General features: G+C 40.9%; 1 protein-coding gene across 8 annotated transcripts in view; it reads left to right on the forward strand.

Annotated features, from left to right (window-relative positions):
- The first annotated feature begins 559 nt into the window (after positions 1-559).
- The window catches only part of DOCK3 (dedicator of cytokinesis 3), a 225,148-nt gene continuing 200,396 nt past the window's right edge, over positions 560-25,311 (forward strand). For all 8 annotated transcript variants that reach the window (XM_075433137.1, XM_075433142.1, XM_075433138.1 and 5 more), the window contains exons 1-2: positions 560-824; positions 21,077-21,160. In XM_075433137.1, the coding sequence (XP_075289252.1) occupies positions 788-824; positions 21,077-21,160 (121 nt within the window). In that variant the 5' untranslated portion in view covers positions 560-787. The remainder of the gene's footprint in view (positions 825-21,076; positions 21,161-25,311) is intronic.

Here is a 25,311-nt window from a genome sequence, read left to right on the forward strand (position 1 = left end):
TGACTGGAGGATAAAGTTCGATGCGTGGTCTGAGGAGCCCCGTGAGAAGGCCCAGGGCCGATTTTACCAGCAGCCCCGTTGAACAGGTGGGGGGGGGGGGGCTTCAACCTTGCTCCGGTGATTTACAAACACGGCCGGGGTTCCGCGGCTGCAGGCCGGGCCTCCCCGGAGCCGCCGGGCCCGCTGACAGGGCCCGGCCCGCCGGGATGGCGGCGGCACCGCGGGCGCTGCGGACCCGCCGCGGCCGCCCCCGCGCCTCGTGCGGCCGCGAAGGGCGGGGGGAGGGGGTGCGAGCCGCGCATGCGCGCCGGGCTCCACCGGGAGGAGGGGGGGGGGCGCGGCAGCCTGAGTCCTTCGGCGGTGGCGACGACGACGGGAGCGGCGGTGGCGGCGGCCGGGAGGAGAGGGCTGGAGGCCGCCGAGCTCCGCGGGGCCGCCGCGTCGGCAGGGCGGGAGCCCGCTGGGGCGGCGGGGCCGCGCTAGGGGAGGCGCTGGGCCGGCGGCGAGCGCCCGCCGGGCGCTGAGCGGAGCAGCGGCTGTTGCCGCCCGGGCCGTGCGGGCGGGGGGCGACCTCCCCCCCGCCCCGGCAGTGGGGAAGGGCCCTCAGCTCAGCCCCGGCCGGGGCCTGAGGCGGGGGCTGCCGGCGCGGCTCCCGCGGAGCTGCGCCCCCGCTGAGGGGGGGCGGCGGTGAGGAGGAGGAGAAGCCGCCCCCGCTCCATGAGCAGCGCTCGCCCGCCTCGCTCTGCCCAGGGGATCCGCGGCCGTGGCCGGCTGCCGCCGCAGCAGCATGTGGAGTCCGACCGAGGAGGAGAAATACGGCGTGGGTAGGTGCTGCTACATCCCCTCCCCCGCTCCCCGCAGCGGCCGGACCCCGGGGGCTGCTCCCCCTCACCCCCGCCGCTCCGCGAGGGGCTGCGCCGGTCGCCCCCGCGGGTCCCGGCAGGTAGAGCGGGGGGGTGGCGAGGAGGGCAGGCTCTCCCGCCCGCCGCGGGGCCGTGGGAGGCCGCCTGTGGGGGAGAGCCGGCACCGGCGGTGCCGCTGCGCGCCCGCTGCCTTCCCGGGCCCGCCTGGCTCCGCCATCTGGGCTTTCTCCCGGAGCGTTTCCGCGGCGAGTAAAGAAAGTCGAGCGTGGGGGCCCGCGCTCGGGTCCCGATGGCAGAAATAATCAGAAAACGAGCGGCTGAGCCCTTAATCTGCTTAAGCGCACGATCCCTCCCGCTCCCCGTCTCAGCCTGTGGTGATCTTGTTTATGTGGAGTTGCGGGAGCGGTGCGGTGTCATTAGGGGGCGTTGGCGCCGCACCTGCTCCGGGCGGCGGGGCGGGGGCGGGCCCGGCCCGGCGGGGGGGAGCGGGCGGCTCTTGCCGGGCTGCGACGACTTCGGCTGCCGAGGGCTGCGGGCGCGTCCCGTCCCGTGAACAAGCGGCTCGGCGGTTTTCCCGATGCACGATAGCGCTATTTTTCGTTGTTCGTGGTAAATCGGGCTTCGCTGTCGTCCTGAACCGTGTTTGCTCCGATCTGAAGGGTCGTCGTTGGTGCCTTTTTTTTTATTTTAGTGCGCAGTCATTTCTGCCAAGAGCAGAAGTGTTACGCCTAACGAAAGGAAGACTTTTAACTTCACTTTTGTTTAATTTTTATTATTTTTAAAAAACTGTTAATGTGTATAATAACAAAAGTAGATAGTCTGCCCTGATTACTTACCTAAATGCTTCATTAATTATATAGTTATGAGTTGTTCGCCTTGATTTTTAAAGTTCCACAGTGTGTAGGGATGATCAATTTCTACAAGTATCTAAAAAATATAAACAAGCTTCCCACAGAGATCTGTTGGCCTGTATTGACGAAGTGGGATGTTGACAGTTGACTTGTGAGCAATTAACAGTCTTAATGCCACTAATATTTAAGAAAAGAAGAATGAAAAGAAGTATTATGTAGATGAAAAGAAATATTATGTAAATAAAAAGAAATTTTGATCCTGTAGTCAACAAACAACAAAATGTATCAGTATTTTCAGTTGATTTTTCACCTTGTGCAACAAATACTTTGTCTAGTACATTCCACATATCTTCAGAATGAGTAGAAGTAAGGAATTCACTTCTGTTTTAAAAAAATACATAATCAAATACAGTGTGTTAGATGAGGAGCTGTAAGCGTAGAGCAGTATTCACAAGTGGCATGAAAGAACACAAAGAAGTTGTTACTTACAATACTGTTGCTATGTTTGTCGGTCACTGGGAGGTATAAAGTTAACAAGCTTTAGTACATCTCAGCTGGATGTTCAGAGAATACAAAGTACCCAGGCTTGCTCATACTTTAACTGTTGGTGAAAGACAGCCTCTGCTGTCCTAGTACTGAACTTGTTCGTATAATTGCAATAGGTGTTTCAGAAAAAAAAATACTCATTTTTCAAGTCTTGTTGGTTTTCCTCTGTTCCATTTATGTAGTCATTTTTCTTTGCTGTGTTGCAGGGTTTGATATTCACAGTTTTGCTTGTTTGTGTTTGTGTTCTCAAGTAAAAATGTGTGTGCTACCTTAATGGAAAAGTAGGTGAACTCATTCTTTTTGCAGAGATGTATGGGAGGAAAAGAAAGAAAATCTCCATTCAGGTAGTAAACAAGTCTAGAAGAGGCACCCAGAAGAGAGAGTAGTGAATGAAAACAAGTGTTATTTCAATGAATATTCTGTAGTCATAAGAATATTCCTGTGATGTTGATATTTCTTTTTGAGACGACGCACGTTGGTAGGTAGGTCTGAGATAATGGCTAATAAGTCTTAAGAATTTTGGTGATCTCTAGGCAAGGTTTTTTTTGTTCTGGGGTAGTTTTAATTACTTTTTCTGTAATTTAAATTGGTTGATAATCCTCCACAGGAGGAGAATAGGTGAAAAAAAACTGCTTAGAGTTGGAGTGCTGGAGTTTAGTTTGTCTGGATAGATGGGGAGAGGAGTACTAGTTTTTCAGAAGTAGATCTGTCGTTGCTTGCTGGAGTTGTCATTTTTTTGCATTTTGGAGAAACTACTCTATAGAAGGTGGAGACCTAAACTTTTACTGTGCACTAGCAAAAAAAAAAAAAAAGGAGGGGGAGGGAAGGCGATCCCCCCCGATATAAGTTATCTTGATTTCACAAATAAAATAATATGCGCAGAAATAATTTCCTTGGCATGAGTTGCTGGTATGAGGTTCTGTATTGGACTTTAGTAGTTTGTTTTTATTTTGATCACTGTCTATCCAAAAATAACCTGTGTTTTCTCTGTGCCCTTATTAAACCATTCCATATTTTTTGATGTGCCTTTGGATTAAGGCAGTAGATGTTGTCCCTCTCGATATAAGTTGGGTGGGAAAAAAATTCAGTTATTCCTGCAGCTGGAATACCACAAAGAGCTTTGTGGTGAAATAGAAATGTACATCTGGGCATCTGGGCCCTATACATACCTGTTCCTGAGTAGCAAGGATAGTGAAAATGTCATATGAAGTAGTTAATTCTGATGCTGTTCTCTTTGTTGCAAGCAAATTGTGATCTGTGTCGTCTTATTGTCTAAGTAGTTGGCTCAGAAAAGACAATTTACAGAAACTGTTCCTCCAGCAGGGCAGTGTGTCCCCTCTCTCAACATGTGGCTATAGAAGGGCTTTGTATTCTGCGCTGACTATCAAAGAGTTTAAGACAGAGATGTTTCTTACATGCTTGCTGGAGCCCCTTTGCAGATACCCCTTTTACAGCGACACGGACTCTTGACTGCAAGAGAACATGTTAAATTTACTGATGTGAACGTCAGTGGCTTTTTGGCGGTTCTGAGGTTCTCTTTGCCTGTCTAGCTGCAATTAAAACAAGTTTTCAATGCTTACAGTTGTAGAACGCTATTGTATCGCCCAGTTCTCATTCAAGTCATTGTATACTTCTGCAACTAAGATATTAAAAGATTGTCGGGATGTTTCTAAATAAATAAGTTAAAAACGCACCTAACACCTCCGAAGTTCTTCCTTGACTGTATTTCTCAGCTACTATAGCTATTACCTGGTGTCTGTTGTGAATAATTCCCTTCTGTTCTATGTAGAAATACTTATGTTCCATGGCTCTAATCCTCACTACACTTCTAAAACTTTAGACTCGCTGTTGAAAAGCAAACAGTTCTTCACAGGTGCATAAGGTGACCAGTTACAGAAACAGTGAGGTTTCTAAACCAATTATTGAAGCTAACTAGCTCTCTAGCCCTCTAGTGTTTTAATATTTTTAAAACAGTCTTTGTCTCCAAGAAAATATTTATTATTTATTAAAGTTGATCTGATTAGTTACATTAGTTTTCTAAAGCAAGTGTTAAATAATAATGGATTCAAAGAAAAAAATAAGCAGAGAGAACTCTTCAGTTTAGTTTAGATCAGAATGTCCTAGTTACAGTTCTATACTGCAGCTCCTGCTTTTGATCAGTATCTTGATTTTTGACTCACCCCGCCCCCTCACTAAACCTTGGCTTCCACATTTCCCAATTCATATTTGTGTTTGGAAAAACAAGACTGCAAAACTTAGTCTGCCTTCCTTCACCAGCTCTCCTGGCCTACTACTCTATTCCTACCTGTTTACACAGAAGGCAGCTGCTAAACAAAGGAGTGCTTTGAGTTGGTTGATGTTGCAGTTTCTCTGCGTCACTGAAGCAGTTTGTTACAGATTTAAAATGAAAAGTTTCAGAGAGACAAAAAAAAGCCTCTCCCGCGAATTAGGAAGAAGTCCATCTCTGATAATCTGGGAAGCGATATCCATCATTGCAACTGGGTTCTGTGTTATGGGACGTATATTATGTTTCATCTTCTTTTTCGTACCTTGTTGCCAGAAACTGTAATTGTCTGGCAGCAGGAGGGAGGTGACTAAGGATATTCTTCAGTGATCTGTCTTGGAACCAAAGCTGTATGGAGAGATGTCCTTCTAAACCTTCTGTGCAGCCCTGTTTTGGGAGGTGGTGGTAGTACCTGGAGACTTGCTCCCTAGTCAGGAAAACTAGGCGATCTGTGGATTAGAGTAATTTTTGGTTCCATTCACTATTTTTCCCCTAAGGGCCTTTTTTTTTTTTTTTTACCCTTAGGACTGAAGAATGACGAAAGGAGTAAGTCAGGGATCATAAAGGAAATGCATATGTGTTATTTGACTGAGAAATGAATCATACATTGAAAAGTCTCTGGAAAAGAGCAAGTCCCAAACTGCACCTGACTGGAGACTTTCAGTATAGACAGGGAAGTTTAGTGAGGTGTCATTTAATGTAGTGGGCAGTTTTAGTTTCAGTCTGGTGTAAATCTGTATTTCTGCTGTTGCTGAGATAACTTGGAGATAAAATACACTGTTTTGTGGGAAGAATCATAGAATCATAGAATGTTTAGGGTTGGAAGGGACCTTTCGAGGTCATCCAGCCCAACCCCCTGCAGGGAGCAGGGATATCTTCAAGCAGACCAGGTTGTTCAGAGCCCCGTCCAACCTGGCCTTGAGTGTTTCCAGGGATGGGGCCTCCACTACCTCTCTGGGCAACCTGTTCCAGTGTTTCACCACCCTCATAAAAAATTTCTTCCTTATATCCAGTCTAAATCTACCCTCTCTTAGTTTAAAGCCATTGCTCCTTGTCCTGTCACAACAAGCTCTGCTGCAAATATTTTCCCCATCTTTCCTGTAGGCCCACTTCAGGTACTGGAAGGCTGCTCTAAGGTCTCCCCGCAGTCTGCTCTTCTCCAGGCTGAACAAGGGGGAGAGATTAATATGTTTTGGCTCATTTATCCTAGAAAAGCCTAGCCAAAAGATGTTGCGGTTACTCTAGTGAACATCTGGTCTGCAGAGCTGGATGAGAATTAATCTGTAAGATACTACTAATTGAAGATCATCTGAATACCAGTTGTCTACAGATACATTTACAGTAGAAATTAGCCAAAACTTTCTAAATACAGGAGAAATGAAGCTGTGAAACAGTTCTTCAAATTGCTTGCAAAGGCAAGATATCAGATGTGTGTGTTTAGCAGTTTATCGCGTGGTTTGTATGGGAATGTAGGCGTGATGTTATAGTAAGAAGTGTAGTATTGCAACATGGGTTTTAACTTTTGATGGTTTTGAGAGCAATTTTCTCCATTTATTCACAATTATGCCATATTGTGTAACCAGTTAAGACCTTTAGGACTTCATCTTCTTGCCGATAGAGTGGGGGCAAAAGTGGTTCCTCTCTGACCTTATCCACAGTGAGATGGATTTTAGACTCATTCCCTGAGGGTGGAAATCTTTTAAGTGTTCAGGCTTTCTGTCCTCACCTAACAATACCTCTCATCCAGTAATGAGCGACATTTTATGAGGAGAGTTGGCAGTCTCGGGCATACATTTCCTACAGATTTAATGAAACTTGGTGGCTGGGTGGGGAAGAAAGAACTTACTAGTGTTCCTGTGGATAGAAGTGCCGATAAGCAGCTACTGACTCGCTGAAAAGAATGCAGAATAAGGTTCTACTCGGATTCTTCCTAATACAAATTTTTTGTTTGCTTGCTGAGGAATGTGAAGGGGAAGCTGTTAATGTGAGCATGGGAATGAACTTGAGGGTGCTTTGTAGACAGGAGTGCTTAGAAACAGGATCTGGGATAGCAGAAGATTAAAAATCTGATGGTACTGCATTCAGTGTGTCATGGAACTGTTGGTGAAATGGAGGGAGTGGGAATGTGGTGGTAGGATTTCCTCTGGTAGGAAAATAGACTTTTCGTGTTCAGTAGGTAGGAAACTAGACTTTTCATGTTTATTCAAGAAACGAGTTACTTCGCTTTCTTTTTTAATGCAGCAGGTATCAATTACAATTAAAAACAGGGTACGTGCCTTGAATACTCCTACTTGTTGGAAAATGTAGGTGATTCTTTGATGCTTCTTATTTGTATGTTTTGGGTTTAAATTAATTGTCAAGCCTGTAAGACAGGAAGGGAGATTTGTCAGAGTGATATTAGTGTGGAAAATTTGAAGTCGTTTCTCTTTTGAACAGTTTAAGATATAGGAAGTTGGTGTGTGAGTATGGGGTGATGGTGCAGGTCATGGTTTGCAGTTGTACGTAGGACAAAGAGAGGGAAGTTGGTATTATTAACCCTTCTGAAGGTAGCTTTCTTGGTTTACAGTCAATGGCATAGCTCAGCTGGACTTGAGTCTCACTGTCTTGCAAGGCTTTTCAGCAGTTCTGTACTTAAAAAGTCAGTCCAGCATGAACATCAGGGGAACATGCGAGATCTATTACCAGAACTCGCGGCCTAGAAAATTCTCTACCACATATTTGGTGGCATTTAAAAGTCTACAAAAAGGGGATAATTGGGAACGAGGAAGAGTTCTTCATCTTCGTATTCACAATGACATGTAGATACACAAGCTTTTCTGATTTCTATGTTACACAATTATTTAGAACATAGTTCTTATATGGAAGAGCTGTAAACCCCTGATGACCTCCCACAGCTAGTGTTATCAGTGGCCGTACACATTTCATAGATTTTTCTTTTGACAAATGGGGGCTCTTTTTGTTTGTATGTGGATGTGAAAACACTGACCAAAGAATGGAAAGTATTTGGAAGATTATTCAGCTGTTAAAGAGCCTAATGCAACTTTTTCTTCTGCTTCAGAGAAAATTTTGTTAATTTGTATAGTGAACTAATTCTACTGTGTTCTTTTCTCAGCTGTGATACTCGCTGGGGAAGAGGCTAAAGGAAGCATACAGTAGGATCTTGGTTCAAAACTAGTTGCAATTGACAGCAATCTTTCTGCTGATTGTTTTTGGGTCATGAATCAGCCTTAATATTGCAATGTTTTACTCTGTTCTGTTTCAATATCTGTATGCTCACTGAACCTCAAGGCAAAGAGGTGAAATATCTCACTCAAGGGACTGATGTTAAAATCAAACCTCTGTTCAGGTTTTTGCATGTCAAAATGAACTTTGTGATCTCTTCTGAGATCCTGAAAGCATCTCTTAAGTTTTTTTTTAGCTGTAATTCCTTCCTCTTAGACATATTTTAGGTGTTTGTTTAAACAACGACTCTTTAGTCAAAACTTACTGAAGGTATCAGGAAGACTGGTAACTGGGAGTTTGAGCAGACAAGTGCTTTTCAGTATAGTTATGAGGTGATTACTTATTACAAGGATAGACTTCCATCTTGTCCCACTTTGACTACATTTTCTTTTCTTGAGTCTTTCTGGATATTAAGCCTTAAGACAACTGTATGACAAGTGGTGCCAGCCAACTCTTGGTGATTAAAAGCAGATCATTATGTTTCAGAGTTAAGCTGATACCAGTTACTCCCTGAAACAAAAATAAGGGTTTGTCGAGATGTTGCAAAGTAAGGAAGCTTATGCACTAATCACTTTTAGTGTTGGAAGTAGGTGGTTGATAGAGCGGTGAATTATTTTGTTTTCTTTATTTTGAATGTAAGACTGTGAGCCACCTAGCATGCTGATGTAGTTCAGTGTGCTTTGGCAGGTGGCTTACTGTTCTAGAAATCTCTTGTTTCTGTGTATTTGAACAGCAGGGGACTCTCTCTTCCCTCTAAATGTGTTTATGAATGAGATGTTTATACCAACTGTTAATTTAGTATACCTGCCCTTTCAGTCTCCTGAACTTCGTAAGTGAAGCCTCACATACGTGTCAGAGAAACACAAAACTGTTAAACAGAAGCCAGTTGGAAGCAAGATGTAACTGTTTACAGGCCAGTTTGGGTATTGGGTCGCATACTGTGCTTTGTCTTGCTGGGGTGTGTGGTCTACCTGAACAAGTTGTAAAGGTAGCAGAAAACCTTTCATAGGAGGGTATCACAGGTAATGTTAAATAGTCCCTGTAGGTAGCAGTATGCGTGTTTCCAGTAACTGGATCTGGATCTGGGAGGATAGGAGGCAGTATTTGTATTTCACCCATCTCTTCCTTTGCCGAGAAGAATGCCTATGGAAATCTCTGTTTAAGGTTGCTTACTTCACCTAGGCACATTCCTCATTTCTGTAAGTTTCTATGTATGTGGCTATATTAGATACCTGGGCAGACAGTGTAGGTACAAGTGAGAAAGTGTCAGCCAGTGTGGGTTAAATAATCCAAAAATACATGAATTATCATCAAAGAAGGTTATTAAAAACCGTGGTTTGAACTTTGACGTTTCTTTCGTTTTTTCTCTCTCTCTAAACGTTCATGAGCTGAATGGTTGGCAACTCAATTTTGTAAGCCAAAGACGCAACAGTCTGGTTTCACTGCATTTAGTGAAGCAGGACCAGCATTTTTGTGAGATGATTTTGCCCTGACATCTGCCATTACATACTGCACAAGGTGGAGCTGCATGCTACCTGTACATCTGGCCTTGCATGAAGAGAGCGACTCGGTGAATCACCTGCGTGTCTGTTTCTGTTTAAACATCCTATTGCCTGGCGGTTCCTCTGGCAGTGACTTGTCAGTGTGGGAAGAGCTGGCCTGGGGCACAGGAAAAAACAGCTCTGTGTGCTGCTGTGCTTGGGCCTGCTGTCTGCTGACCAGGCAGCTGAGCATCCGCTCGGAACAGCTCCTGCTGCTGCTGTCACGAGTGCTCCCTCATCGCTCTGGCGTGCGCACGGTAGTTTGCAGTTGTCCATTCTGCCCGCTTGCTGTTCGGGTTCAGCCTTTCTGAGTACGTTGGTCTGATTTGAGTTATGAACAAAATTGCTCTGCTGTGGGATTTGTTTTTTAATTTTTCTCTGGTAAGTATTTGGTTATCTCTGTGGTCCAAGGGTTTTACCCTAAGAAAGGTTGCTTTTGAAGCATTGGTCTTGCAGAAACAGCTTCTCTTTTGTCTCTGGGGAAGTGGAAGTAGAAAATAGGCTTCTCTAACTTTCTTCATCATAGCAAGGCCTTAAACTGAAATTTCTGATTTTTTTTTTTTTAATTCTGGAGTGACTATATTTCAGGTTGCTGGCACAAGACAGTATTCTTCATTCTATAATGAAAAAAATAAATTCATTATTTCAACCTGGGTGGAAGATGCGATAAGAGAAAAAGATGATTTTCCCAAGGTTTCAGATGATGCTGATAGCGTTAAATAATCTATGTTTGCTTAAATCAAGATTAGAAGAGGTAAAAATTCTTTAGGTCTCATGGAAAAAAAAGTGTCTTCAATTATGTCAGGCAAATATTTCATTTTTTTTTTTATATTTTAGTAGCAAATAGTTTACCCCAAAAGGTCGGAGTTCTTGTGTGTGGGTTGAAAGGTTTCGTAGCAGTCTTGTAAGCTGTATTCAGATGTCCCAAAAAGTCTTTGTGTGGCAGACAGTATGGGCTCAAATACAGAGTTTTCGACAAAGATACAGAAGGTGTGGTATACTGATAAATACACCTCTGTAAATTTGCCGTATTCTTCCCCTCCTCCTCCTCCTCATAGCAAGTGTTCAAACTGGCCATAAATGCCAAGGTAACTTTAGCGTGTTATGAACCTACTCAGCACTTAGATGGGAGGACTAAAAGCCTTACGATGTAGTCAGTGTAAAATGGGATAGAATGCAAAGCGCTGTGGGATGGTACCTGTGTTTTTGCATGTGTGAATGTGAATCACTGGTGCTCTCTTGCAGCTAGCCACATACCAGCCTGTGTTCCTGTGCCGCCAGGATGCTGATGGAAGTGACCATTTCCCACTTTGGGGGAACCGCTCTTGGGGCTGCATCTAGAGCGCTGTACCTCACAGTGCGAGGGGTGAGGTTAGGAGATGGGTAGGAGGCTGGAGCATGTGATGAGAGAGGAGGGTCTGCAAGGTCTAGGGTGGTACGACCCATAGAGGAGGAGAAGATGGGGTCTAGTTTGTGGTTAGCTGCTTTTTAGGGAGTTATGGATGAGGCAGAGCCAGACACTTCAGAGTTGCACAGTGAAAGGAGAAGGACCGGTGATGGCAAATTACCGTAAGGGGCATTGATTTCCACAGTGCTTATGGTAAACTACTGGAGCAGGTTGCCTGGAGAGGTGGTGCAAGCTCTGTCCTTCAGGGTATTCAAAACTTGACTGATTTCTTATTTTGTTTCCTAGTGTTCAGCAGTAAAACGTAGCCATTTCTGGCACACATCTGCGGTCTGTGGAACGCAGCAGCGCAGAACAGCTCCATGCTCCTCTGTGGCAGAGTGTGGTATGGTCAGTGTTTTTCTCCTCTTTGCAAGTTATGTATTGGAAAGAGGGAAAAGGGTTCAGAAACTGCAACAGCCGCCTTCTGTGCTTAAAAGGGAGAAAAAGAAACTGCTGCATTTCCTTCCTTCATAGAGGGAATGATGTATGGGTGAGGGACTGCTGTAATGCCAGAGTTGAAATTGAATGAACTAATAGCTGAGGGAATAGATTTACAGGAACAGGATGAGTAACTAGGGTAGATGTCTGCAAAGGTAGAAGCTCAAAATCAGTTCCTTAATGTAGCTAGGGTACTGGACAACGCTGTGGGCTTTTGGTCTGTTTCTTCAATTCTACCTTACGTCACCAGAATGTGAAAAACTCTTTTACAGCTCATGATTTCTGAGCCTGGTCTCTATTTTTGTCTTGGAGGGTAGGGGAAGGATGCTAGCAATAATTCACTGAGCTAGTGAATGATCACCTTTCTTCTCAGGCATCAGTTTCTTTTTTTACATGAATATTTTCATAGTGATGGTATGACTCAGTAGAGAGAGGCGGTGTTGCTAGGCAGCAGTTTGAGCACTTTGCAGATGCCATGTGATGGCAGTAAGCTGCCTTGTAATAATCCATTGGTGGCAGTATTCCTGGCTGAGGTTCTGTGTTGCACAAAGAAAGAAGCATCTCTGACAGGAGCAGATGCTGCCTAGCAACTGCCAGTGCTCCCGGGCCAGCCTGAGATACCTTCACTTAATTGTACTGTAATTTTGGTAATATACAAAACCTTAAGTGTAACAGATTGCTTGCAACTCTAAAGTATCTTTTTCCTCCTCAAGGTTTTGCATAAAAGTTCATAAAGACCATTAATAAGGTCAAAAAATTCTTTAGCCCTCTTCTAAATCGCGTCTTTTATTTAATCTTTACTCTTCAATTGTAATGTTTGGATGGCTTTTAATCAGCTTTTGGTAATCTTTTGTGTGTGTGTGTGTATTACATTAGTGCCTGGCAATTCCAATCGGATTAGAGCCCTGTTCTGTCATGGGTACCAGTATATGCTGCAAGAAATGCCCCTTGCTGCAGAATTTTATTTGAGTAGTTTGTTTTTTTTATGGCATATGCCCTCTCCTTCGTACCTAAATTCTTGATATTGCCCATCTTACTTAAACAGCAGAATGTTTTGGAAGTACTAGACCTGGGTTTTTTTCCATGCTTTCTTTGCAAACATACTTGCTGAATGTGGCCTGAACTTGCAGATAAGTTTACATGTCTCAAATTCATTTCTGGCAAATAATTGAAACCCTCACACACAATTAATCATTTAAATACTTGGAAGGTGTACTGTGAAGGTGAAGACATTCTTCTAGGTATTTGTAGAATAAAATGAAAATGTTTTCATTTTAATTTCTTTGTGGTTCTGCTCTCTTGTCAAATATCATCAGAGTTTAACTGTGCAATCTGTGAAGCTGCCAGGTTTAATCAAGCAGTTCCACAAAAATGTAATCATATTGGCCTTTAATTTTGTTATAAAAATGTGAGAAGTTTTTTCCTTCATAAACTATTTTTTGGTCTTTTAAATTATTAAACCCACAATTTTCTGTTTGCAAGAACTACTCCTTTTTGCTGGGAAAAGGTTTGTATTACTGAGAGACGTTCAGATCGGAAGGTACATTGTGGCTTGGAAAATATTAATTTTTTGCTGCCTGTAGGCATCGTGGTGCAACACAGTTACCTCGCAAAAAGGTAGAGCTAAATCTTGACTCTTCGCTGCCTTTTCCTCTGGGTGGTGACTTGTATCAATGTTGTTTTTTTCTTGCGCAGTCATATTGCTGTGGCTGAGACTTTTCCCTGTCTGCCATATGTAAATACAAAGCAATAACATCTGTTGTCCTTCTTGGAAAATAAATTATTCAGAAAAGGTAGTTTGGAAGATTCTAAAACCATAAATACTGCAGAGTGGAGGAATAGAAATTTATTGTTCACTCTTTTTATTTTCGTACAATTCCTAGAGGGCATTGGTGATGGGGGATCTGAACAACTGAAGAATGCTTTCTATATGATGCAGAAGTGAAGTGTGGAGTTCTGGGTGATGTGGATGTTAAAAGCTGAGGTGGTTCAAAACATTTGCGTGGCTCTGTAGAAGAAAAAGCATAGAAAGTGCTATTAAATACGTACAGAAAGCTAACACTAATAGAAACTTCTACTTTAGGAAGTGCTAATGCACAGATGGCTCAAGGTGGGGAAAGCTACATGCTTGTTCTATTCTAATACCCTTCCTTCACCACCTCCTTTTAGACTCTGTTAGGGAAAAGGTATTTAATTTGAAGCTATCCTTGGTCTGGCCTGCTACAGTGACTCTGAAGTTATGTTACATGGAGCCTTTATTGTCATCTAGGTATTACAGGGAAGAAAATAAAGTTCATCTTTTTCAGCTGTTAAAACTAGCTTATACTGTTTGATACTACACACTTTTAATAGATGGATTCATCTGAAAAAGCATTTCAAGGAAAGATACATCCTTGTCATAAAATTAATTTACCAGTCTGAAGTACTTACATTGTTTTCTTAAAGACTAATCAATATCAATCAATCTTAGGCTCAGAGATTGACTTATATTCCATATTAACTAGTAATAGTGATAACTGGTAGTAGTTGAATATTCAATTCTTTATAAGGACTTGAAATTTAAGTGCTTACCCAAAGTAAACATGAACACCAGATTCTTAGCTGGTGTGATAGAGGTGTCAGTTTAAAATATGGTTATGTGTTACAAAGCATAAATTACGCCATCAGAAAACTTCTGAACTTTGATATTTGTAGCACAGACCACAATTCGGTGTCTGCTCAGTGTGATTGTAAATTGGTAGGGTATGGAGTGAAGTCATGTGGGTACAGAGCAAGACAACTGCAGCTATGCTTCTCCTGTGTGTCATTCTTGCCACCCCTTCTGAAATTAGTTTGGTCGAAGACTAATACGTAACCTGCATAACTGCAAGTTGAGTGTAGTACAAAGCATTTATAAAAATGAAGTAGCAAACTTTAACCTGGAACACTTGTCTATGATGTTCTGCTGGTGTCATCTTCAACCTGGAACACTTGTCTATGTTCTGTTGGTGTCATCTAAAAATATTGCAAGTTAGTAAGGCAGATAATAATGATGATGATGAGTTGAGAACTGGAAAAAACTGTCACAAAGGCCAAGGAAATTTGTATTTCGAAGTCATGAGTAAACACAGATATGTTGAAAATTTGCAAAATTATGATTGTTCCAGTGGAAGGAGTTTAAGAACTTTTAGTGTCTTTTGTCACATAATGCAACTAGAAAAGACCCAGTGAAAATAAAAAAAAAAAAAAAAGGGCATGTTCACAGCTGATAATATGAAACATTGTGAGTTTTTTCCTGCCAAGTTAGCCCATAGAATTCATTAAATCTTGGCCTCACCGACATCTTGGGATAAAGAAAAAACAAAATGTGTTTTAGCATATTGTTTTAGCATATCTGTTCTAGCAGCAATGATTTCTATTGTGGAAGAGAGAACATGAGAAATAAATAATAATTTGTAAAAGCCAACTTTATGATTAAGAAACATAATTTAGATTTGGGAAGGAAAAGGGGTCGATGTAAACACAGAAACCTCTTGAACTGATTGTGTTTCTTAAGCCCCATTTAAATAAATACTTCCAATTTCATTGGTACCTCTTGGAAGGTAGGGAGGGAAAGGGCAGGAAAAGGTCTCTGTTCCTATATGAAAATAAACAAATTACTTATGGGCTGAACAGACATTTTATATTGTAAATAGAACATTATGCAATGTCAAAAGGTTTTCGTAGGCTTTAATACAATGTGTAGAAATACGTTGAAAAAATTAGAAAGTATATGAGAAGGCATATACCTCTGCCAGTTCATTGTGCTGCAAAGTATTTTTATGAATATGGTAAGAAAAAATCATGTTTCAGGGGAATTAGCAGGTAGATGCTGCATGATCTTTGCGTGGATGTATTGTGCTGGGTGGTATTCTGGCATTTTCCTGGCCTTGTTTTGGGTTTTCCCACTGTTCATGTAAAAATGAACACATTTCTATTGTTATGTTTAGCATGTATTTGATATAATTCGTTTAGGAAGAAAAATGATCTGTGGAAGCATTGCGACCCAGGTGAGACTGAGTGGGGAAGTTAGGACGTAGGAACTTGAGTTAGAAGGAATTACAAAAGGAAGATATATTTTAAATTATACCACAGCAAAAATGAAAACAGGTCTGTCATTTAAGTGGGCAGCAGAAAGTAATAATGACACACATGAAATCTAATTTAGCATTTCTCTAACTGTGAATTGTATTCTCTCTTTTTGCCGTAATAGTGTTCAGATGAGGTCACAAATCAATAGCTAACACGGGACAACACAATCTCAGGCTGTGATTCCATAATAACAGTGTGAGAGCGATCGTAACCATCTAGCCACATAGCCATCTCATTCAGTGTCCTGCCCTTGACAGTGACCAGTAGCAGGTGTTTCCAGTATGGTAGCACAGCAAGATAAGCATATGTGATGCTTTCCCAAGACTGAAGTGCTTTCTGGGTCAGAGGCTCGCTGAGCCTAAGGTGGTACACACCATGAATTTGCCCTGTTTGCTTTTGAACTTGAGTGATTTTTTTTTTTTGTCACCCACAGCATCTCGTGAAGAGTTTCACCGTTTATGCACTGTGTGGAAAATTACTTTATTAAATAAAGTCCTGAACTCTGCGGTTTCATTTGACGCCGCTCTGCGTTTTGTACTGGAAGGGATGATTAGCAATTGTTCCCTGTTCGCTTGCTCCCTACAACTTATCAATTATACTCTTTCCACCCCTCTCAGCTGTCAGTCTTACTGGTAGAAGAGTCCTATCTTGTTTAATAATTAATCATATAAAAGCACTTTTGCAGTCCTTGGTATCTTTTGTCTCACTTCTTTCTACCTTCTCTTGTGCTGTTCTGTCCTTTTTGACAGAGGATGTATTTTTTGACAAAGGAGAAAGGGGAGAACTGGCACATAGGGGTTCATTGTGAATTTCGTACAGTACTGTAGGGAATGATGTCTTCTGTTTTTTGCCAAATATAGTATTCGGCTGTGATGTGATGGTGGTGAGGAAGATGGCGATTGACAGTCGCTGAGCATTGAGCTTATGGCAAGAACTCTGAACAACAGTCCAGAGTTTCACTTGGTGTGGTAATAGCAAGGGGAGACGCGATCATTTGGTGTGTGAGGTCAGGATTCTTCATCCGTTGTGCAACACCATGTAGGTGAACTAAATGGTGTACATCTGCCAGCTCGTCCTGCGACACTTTGGTCCGTCTGCGACTGTTTATTACCCTGAATAGCTTGAGTGGCTTCACAAACTGTCACTTTTCTGAATGATCAGCTTTTCTGGATCATTTAGAAATACTTAAACAGAAAAGGCTCCAACAGAGATACCTTTAGAGCTTGCTAGTCAATCTGTCTTCAGTAAGAAAACTGGCTACTTCTTCTGTTTCATGTCTCTCTGCTAGTTAGTTATCTGTGCAAATGCCTTCCCACTGTATCATAGCCAAGCTCAGTTTCTGCAAGACTTTTTGACAGAGGCTGTTTGGAAGAGCTGTTGTAAAACCTGCTAGATTGTACCAATTGGATCTTCTTTGTCTAGATAGCAAGCAGCTCCTTTAGCTATCTAACAGATGAGGACTCAGTAAGCTATACAAAGATGCACTGACTCTTTCTTAAGAGGTCATGTTTATCTGTGTACCCTTATTCTTTTGAAGCAGTTCCTCTTACTGCTGCTGACTTGCAGTGCAGCTGCTTATACTGTTTCGGGGCATGTCTGCAGCCAAGGAAGACACTTCTGAATCTGTCGTCTCGTGGCTGGGTCTTTGGCTTTCTGAACAGTTATTCCAATTCCATCTGTTCTTATGTATTGTACCCCCAAATTCCTTCGTACTGTGTACTAAAGCTGGGCAGTAACTGCCTACGTGAACTAGTCTGTGCCTTTCTTGTTAATAAATTACGGAGGTGTAGAGGGAAGCGTTTTTTTTGCTGTGGCCCACTTTGATACAGTTCAGGTACTGCACTTAAGGAACCTCTGACTTGGAGAGAATTTCTGGAAGTGGCATGTGATGAAACTGTGTTTCGTGAGGGGGACCTGCGACCTCCTTGTAAACCTGAAGGATGGCAAGGGGGGTTAACATCTGAAAACAGATGTTAAATATTTCAGCAGTCTGTCCTGGAATCCAAGAGGGATGTCCAGATCTGTTATCAGGTGGGTAAAAGCTTTGCTCTGTGCCTATTTTGATGATGCATTACATCTGTATTCTGGTGACCGCTGGGATGACTTCGAAGAAACGATGGAGACTTACTGAGCTGATGGACAGTTTGTAGACGATCATGTGCTATAAAGAATTTCTCTGTGGGAAGAGACAGAAGTCAGTTACTGGAGTCCTCTCTGTAAATTATTTTCCCCAGAATGGTTAAATTATTCCCTATTTCCCATACATTTGTGTTCATATTTTTCAAATACTGCTAAGAAGAGTTGTGTACCTAAAAGTGACTTCATAAATAATACTGTGTTGCATAATGCATTTTTAGTTTAACAAATGAGTAACATCCACAGCTTTGGCAGTAACCTTTGGAATCATTTATCAGACTATAAAATAGCCTAAAATTTCTGGGATTCTGTCATAATCAGTAGCTATTTTTACTGTTCTTTTTTATTTCAGAGATGTTAAATTGTGTTCTTGTTCAACAGTTTTAATAAGATATGGTTTGGTGTATTTCGTCAGTTTATTTGGGTTCTTTGATTTTTTTCCTGACTTACGTTTAGTGTAGTGTGGCTGGAAAGTCAACTGCTGTTGAGATTTGGTTTCTGTTATTTTGAAAATGTCCATTTTGCTATTCACATACCCAGTTGATTATTAAAATTGTCAAACAGAAGAGACCTTCATAATTTATTGATGAGAACAAATTTATCAATGAAGGCATTAGATTTCATACTGCTGTGTTAAGAATGAGGAACATGAGGTGGATGTTATTTTTGTACGAGACATTATTTTCTAATTGAGAATGATCATCCAGATTGTATCTACAGCTGCTGGGATCAGTTAATTTCTGTTCTGTGATTTTTGTTTACTTATTCTTTTTTTCACTGAAGTAGACCTAAGAAAAGAGCATTGCCTATCTTATTAATGGAGTACTCTGAATTCTAAAGAGCTGATTACGTATTGATACAGTAGAGTCCTTATATCAGATTTTCTTTGTGTGACCAGTAGAATCCTTTTGTTAATGGACAATTTCCATCTGTAAACTAACGGATCTATTAGAATTACTTCTTGTGAGACTAAATATATTAAAGTCATTATTCTTGGCCATATATTTAAAATCTATTGTATCAGCAGTTGGAAAAAAAACTTTTCCTGGTACCTTCCCTTTGGCTTTCATTCCAAGCTCACTTTTTATTGTTACATAATAGGCAAGTATTTGATGAGCAAAGAACTGGCAGTTGCCTCAAATCCAGTTTCTTTCCTGGCTGCATCCTTTATTCAGTAGTTTTCATACGGTAAATAATTGTCAGCTGTTTTTTGCTAATGCAAAACTCCTAATGTAGTGTTAACATGCTGTAATGTTTTTCAGGCTATTACTTGTTGGACTCGGCTGAGTAAGACAGTTGTTAATCTCTCTGCAATTCGGACTGCCTACGGCCACTAGTACTCTTGTGTCTCTGTGTCCTGATAATCTTGGCATATTCAGAGAAGTTGCAAATGGCCTGGAAATTTGATCTAATATTATCATGTGTATATTTTTTTAATAATCATGTATCTATAGTTACTTTCATAAATTAATGTGTCTTGTTACTGTGTTAACATTTCTTCATTTTTCTGGTGTTTTCAATAGTAGCTTTTCACCCTGGATTTTTAAAACCCTGTGGTTTTGAAACATACTTGAATTTTTCAGTATTTTTGGTAGTCTGGATGGAAAACTCGTTATTTTAATACAGGACTGTATTTTGCAAAATAACTTAAAAGAGTTTGTACCTTCTTGTTTTGGCAAAATTGCCTATTAAGGAAAAAAAAAGCATTTTTTGTATTGAAAGGATACTGCTGTCTAAAATACTGGAGGGGCAAGGAGAAGCCATGAGAGGTTTGATCATGGCCCGCCAGTTAAGCGTTTGGCAATTGTCAATGTTCCTGCACTTCGGGAGAAGCATGAAGTAGTTTTTCTTTGGTTGAAATCCACATTTATGACTTCTTCATGGGTGAGGAATAAATCCAGAATGCTGACAAGCTTAGTGTTTTTCTTGGATTGTTGTCTGAATTACTCCAGTCTGGAGCCAGTTGATATGTTTCTCCTGCCTCTGATGTAAACAAGAATTCAAAACCTCGTTTACCCAACGGTGACTTCTGCTGAGCAGTAGGAGCCGAGAGAACAGTTTAGCGTTGTTGATGGAATCCCTAGTTTTTTCACCTTTAATTAAACATTGCATTGAGTCTTACTGTGGAACTGCAAACATTTGGTTCTGTTTGGTGCTCTTCACATTTTGATTCAAATTATTTCTCATATTACTCTCATCTGTGCAGGTGTTTGGCTGATGCATGTAGTTTGTTCCTTCTTGCCCTTTCCCTCTATGAAATCTGTATAGACGGTTGAAACTGTTTTATTTTGGTAGAAGTTTTTTCTATGCTTTTCTCATTATTTGTTGGAAATTTAAGGTTCAAGAAACATACCTTGTGCAGATGATAGTCTGAATTTCCATGGTGTTCTTCCCCTGGACTTCAGACTTTCTGGTTAAGTGCTTGAAGTTCTGCGGAGAGAGGCTTTAGTCATAAGGGAATCGGTGGCTTTGACATAAAAAGATATTTAGGGAGGAGATGAAATGCAGCTCCATCACATGGGAACATCTCAATCGTAGTTTGAGTGTTTGCATTTAAAGGGGAGTGTTCTCTGAAATTGGGCAAAAGGACGGTGCCCACTGGAGGTCACTATTCCGAGTCGTGGAATTCTGCTTGTAGTGCTCCAGCGTGTGCGTAGGTGACAAACAGGGAGTACTCTGTGACTGAGTGTGTATTTCTTTAGAACAGGGTATTTGAATGATTAAATTAAATCTGTGCCTGAGTGAGTTTTTAAATGCTGTTCAACAGCATTACAGGACTTTGGGGGGGGGGGGGCGAGGACAGACCTTATTTGCAATTCATCCTTTGTTTTGACATGTCACGTTTCAGGTAACTATCCCTGTCCATGTCCCTGCTGTATTTTGATAAGAAGGTTAAAGAATGTATTTTTATACACGGTGATATTTTTTTAAAAAATTAATTTTTAAATTTAGGTTTGTTTAGTAATATTTTTATTGTATTTATATTTTCTGAAACACTGGTGGGTTGTTATTTTCACTGGTTAATGAAAACTAAAGATACCTAGAAAAATATTTAAGATATATGTCAAGTTATTGCTTATAAGAAGTACAGATTCTTACGTGTTCTTTTACATAACTACTTAAATATAATAATGTATGGTAATATAGGATTTTTACAGTGTGTTTGTTTCACAGATGGTACTTGAAATAGTTTCAACTTGGAGGAAAGTAATTCCTGCAGTTGACTTCCTCTTATAGTCTTTGCAGTGAGGACTGCCTATTCCATTGAGGAGCTGTGTAGTAGAGTAAGAATTGCGAGGCAAGGAAATCTTTGTATGCAATGTGAATCAGGGGTTGGTGATTAAAGTGATTAGAAGCCTTGCTTAATTAAAAAAATCTTTGAAAAAGCACAGCTTTTGTGTTGCTGCTGTGCTTTATTTCTGATAAGGGCCGAAATAAAGATATCTGATGAGGAAGAGTTGACTGACAGGTTTTCTGGGCAGCTATGTAATAGCTATTTTTATGTGAAGAGTGAGCTAAAGTGCTATGCTTAGAAGAAAAATTCACACAAAGATTCAACCCTCATATGTCTCTCTCTCTCTCTCTCTCTCTCTCTCTCTCTCTCTCTCTCTCTCTCTCTCTCTCTCCCCACCCTCTAGTGATATGCAGCTTCAGAGGAGCTGTACCGCAAGGCTTGGTCCTGGAACTAGGTGAAACTGTCCAGATCCTAGAGAAATGTGAAGGTAAGCGTGATGTCTAGGACGGAATGCCATTTTCTGTATAAGAATATGCAAATATCTTAACCTAGCAGGTTTTAATAAGTTGTTTGGAAATCGTGATGCATTAAATCAAAGCGCTTGAATAAAACCTAATCTGACCCACTTTCCGTAGGAAAGGCTGAGTGCTGTTGGCACTAATCCAGTCTGATAGGGGGTCAGTGTGTTTGAAGTTAACCATCTGTCCAGAAAATCTTGAACCCTGACCTGATTGTTGTATTGTAATTGGGTCTTACAGTGAATTTTCATCATGTGAAGTGCATAATCACTATCTTTTTTTACTATATTTTCTCAGTGTTAGTGTTATGCATTTCAATTAAGTATATCAGTGTTTATTATTTAGAAACATCTAAACACATGCAAAATATTAGTTATGAAATAGATTAGCAAATCATTTGGGAGCAGTACTGGAAAAAATGGCAAGAATATGGGTTTAGGGGGGGATTGCTTTGCATATATCTTCATGTGGGTTTTTCTACCTAAAGCAAAATGCCATTGTAAATGTTATAACTGTAGTTCTTTTTTATGTAGCTGGAGATGTCTGTGTGTGAATAAACTGAATGTCCTAATCCTCTGCTTTATTCACATGAATAGTGTGATTGAGGTCGTATTTGAAAGGAGACTGATTTTTATCCTAATGTTCAGAGTAAGCAAGTGGTGTAAAACATGTCTATTGAGAAGTACATTGAGAAGATACAGTATGAGAACATGTTTCACTATAGTCTGAGGTGAAATAATGCAACCTTAATCCTGAAGTATTAAAACAAATTCAAAACCAGATCCATAAATGTGAATTCCAAATTAACATTCCAGAATGTTGTAGGTTTAGTTTTGTGTTTGTTTGGTTTACAGTCACTTTTTGTCTCCGGTGTTAATGTTGCCACACAAACCTTCTGCACGCTTGTTAGAAGACTGCTTTTCTTCTCTCATTCCTAGAACAGTCTGTTGCACTTGATGCTTTTTTCTTGTACTCAGATGTTTTGTTTGTTTACCCGCTGACTTAACTCTTCATGAAAGTGACCTCTTCCATGCTAATTTTTCCAGGAAAGTACTAGCTTCTCCATCTACACTTGTAAAAATTTTCTGTTGAATGAGAGTTTTGCAGTGTAGTAGTGACGTTCAGTCCATGAAGAAGCATGCTGTAATCAATACTTGTAGTATTATAACTGCAAATGGTAATGTTTTTTAAAAAACCACAGGTGGTGTAATGGGCTAAGCTTTACTCGAGCCCTGAGTGGTGGTTGTAGTTGTTTTGGCAGGGCTTGTGAATTAGTACATGGTGCAAGTTCTGGAAAACTTTATTACTTTGTATAGGATAGTATAACTCTAAGGGAAAACAGTATATGTTGCTGAAAGCAGTCATGATATTTTCAAACCATTTCTCGTAATCAAGGAAACTTTCAAAATTTGGGGAATTAAAAGCCTGATCTCAAAGGAGCAAGCTGCTTACACAAAAGGAAAAGGATAATCCAGTGTCTCTCTGCAGCGTTATAATGATTAGGCTCTCTATATTTCCTTTGCCAGTAGTTTTGAGGATGAGTCCTCAAAGGCAATTCATGCCAGTCTTCAAACTGCCAAGAGAGGGGGTTCTCGGGCAAATGTTTTCCTGGGTGGAAGGAGGTATTGTCCAGAGGTTTTTTGTTTTGTTTTAAGCCCTCTATCCTGTTGTTTTGATTGAGATGCCTTTACTGTGGACTTTACATATATAAAAAGATATATTAATTTTGATAATAACATCTGAAACTCCACAATATGGAACTCATCTGAATATTCAGGTTGTCTGTGCTGCAGCTCTTGCACGTGTGAATTATGCAAAAAAGCACACTAAATATGCAAAGTAGGTTCAAAAAAATGTAGTCATCATTTAAGCATTCTTGTCTAGTGGTTGTTTAATACAGTCCTTGGTTTGCCTTGCAAATTTAGAATGGAACATACCTCATCTTCTACTTCTGCATTATTTGCTGGTGATTCTTTCGTCCAGTCAAACTGGATAAATTAATGTTAACCCATGCAAATAAGGGTCACTACTGTGGGAGCTGGCAGAAGACCTACTGGTGTTTCAACTTCACTTAGAATAGTTTGTGGATAATTCTCTCAGCAGGGACCTTGCTGCCTGGGTTAAAAGGATTCACATACACGCAAACCTTCTAGTGTCATGAAGAATGAGTTCGGAGACTCACTGAAGAATTCAAGGCTGTCGAAGATTATACTTCTGAATGTGCTTATTTTTAATCATAAAGACTTACTGAATAACTGTTACTATTATTATTATTACTATTACAAAAGAGCCAGTGCTCTTTTGTAGTGACTGGTATAAAAAGCAGTTGCTGCATTTAGAGTAATTGAATGAAAGAGTAGGGAATTTTCTATATCAAGTTCTTGGGTACCTCCGCATCCAAGTTTCATATATTTACAGAGTAAAGGAACAAATATATATGCATACACACATAGCCCCCTATATATACAAATATTTGTCTCTTTAAGGCTAATAAATATGAATACCAATGGGTAACATATTTTAAAATATCTTTTTTATTGTGGCTGTCTATGCATTTTTAAAATAAAATGCAGTGAAATACCGTTGTCTTTGTTACTGTGGCTCTTGTTCATGTGCTTGAAATTGGAACTTCTGAATTTCAACCAATTTGTGTGCCTGCCACTCTGTGCTTTCATACCAGGCCACAAATATCTAAATCGCTGTTTTCTAAACGTATTTAAAATCTGACAAATGCTTCCCACTGCCCACGCCTCCCTCCCAGTAATTCAGTAGGACAGGGTTCAAGCACATGGATTTAGTGTCTGCCTTTCCTCTGAGCTACCAAAAGTGTCATCCATGTTTTCATCAAATGTTATGCTAGCTCTAAAGCATGTGATGTTACTAGGGTGATTTTATAGTTATGGTTTGCATGGAGGACTCTGAGATCTTCCAGTGATCTCACTCGAAGGTAACAAATATTCTTCAATATATCAGTTGTACGTATGCTTGTCTTTCACAGCTTTCCCCTCGCTCTATTCCCCTCCTTGAGCTCTTCCGCTTATAATCTTGCCGCTGAGAGAGAATTGAAACAGTAAGCGGTGTTCTCTGCTTTACATGCCATGCGTTGAGGAGGTGGAAGAATATGGCAATGGTATGCCACCTATAAATGCTGGAAGACAGAGTTTTGTTTTGTGAAGTGACGAAGCACAAGCGTGCTCATTGTTTGAAATACATGCATGGACTGCGCATTCGAAAGAACACTGTTTTTCAAGTCATACAACTATTGCCCTGCACTGGCAGTAGCTGTGAGTAACTAGTGGCATTCAGAGTAAATTTAAAATGTCTGTTTTGTCCATTTGTTTCTATTGCTAGGGAGCAGTTTTCTTTAGATTAAAAATGCTACAACTTCAGTGACTTTAATTATTACCTTGAGACTTTTGTATATTCTCTGAAGAAAAGAAACACTAGCTGATGCCTGAAGCACCAGTTACAAGAATATTATCTTACCCATGCAAAATTCTGGTATCCACACATTTATTTACATGGTTTTAATGTCTGTGTATGTTAATAATAGAGTTCTTAAGCCATGCAGGTGATACATTTAAAGTTTCCCTCCATTTTTCCAGCAGTGACAGCATGGTCAAATGAAGGCTTTCCACTATCGGGGACCCTTGCCCAGCAGATACAGCTTGCATTCAGGGTTTTTTCTTAAGTTCTTGAAGAATTCAACGTGCTTGAGAAGTGTTATCTTTGCCATGCTTCCAAGTTGTACCATACAGATGAGTGAGGAATCACATTTGAGACTCTCATTGCTGCGGGAGAAATGCAGGTTTCCTTCCACCTGGAATCAGGAGCTGTCCTGTGGCTGGCTGGGCCAAATTGACTCACTCCCAGTGATTTGGGTTTACCCTGAGAAGGATGTCTCCATCGAGATACCCCTTTTCCTCTTTGCCTTTTTTTCCTTTTCATCCCTTTTCCTCTTTGCCTTTTGTGGAGTGTGCCAGTGGAACTGAAGCTTCTTGGACCCACACAGCTACTGCACAAGATCTTGCCTGGCTATTCAAACCAGTCTTTTGGAGTGCAGGAGTGGCTTCTTGAGGGCCCTCTGTTTGGCTAACACCAAGATGAAACACATTCTCTC

This window comes from Opisthocomus hoazin, chromosome 11 (genome assembly GCF_030867145.1).
Source record: "Opisthocomus hoazin isolate bOpiHoa1 chromosome 11, bOpiHoa1.hap1, whole genome shotgun sequence".
NCBI classification, from domain to species: Eukaryota; Metazoa; Chordata; class Aves; order Opisthocomiformes; family Opisthocomidae; genus Opisthocomus; species Opisthocomus hoazin.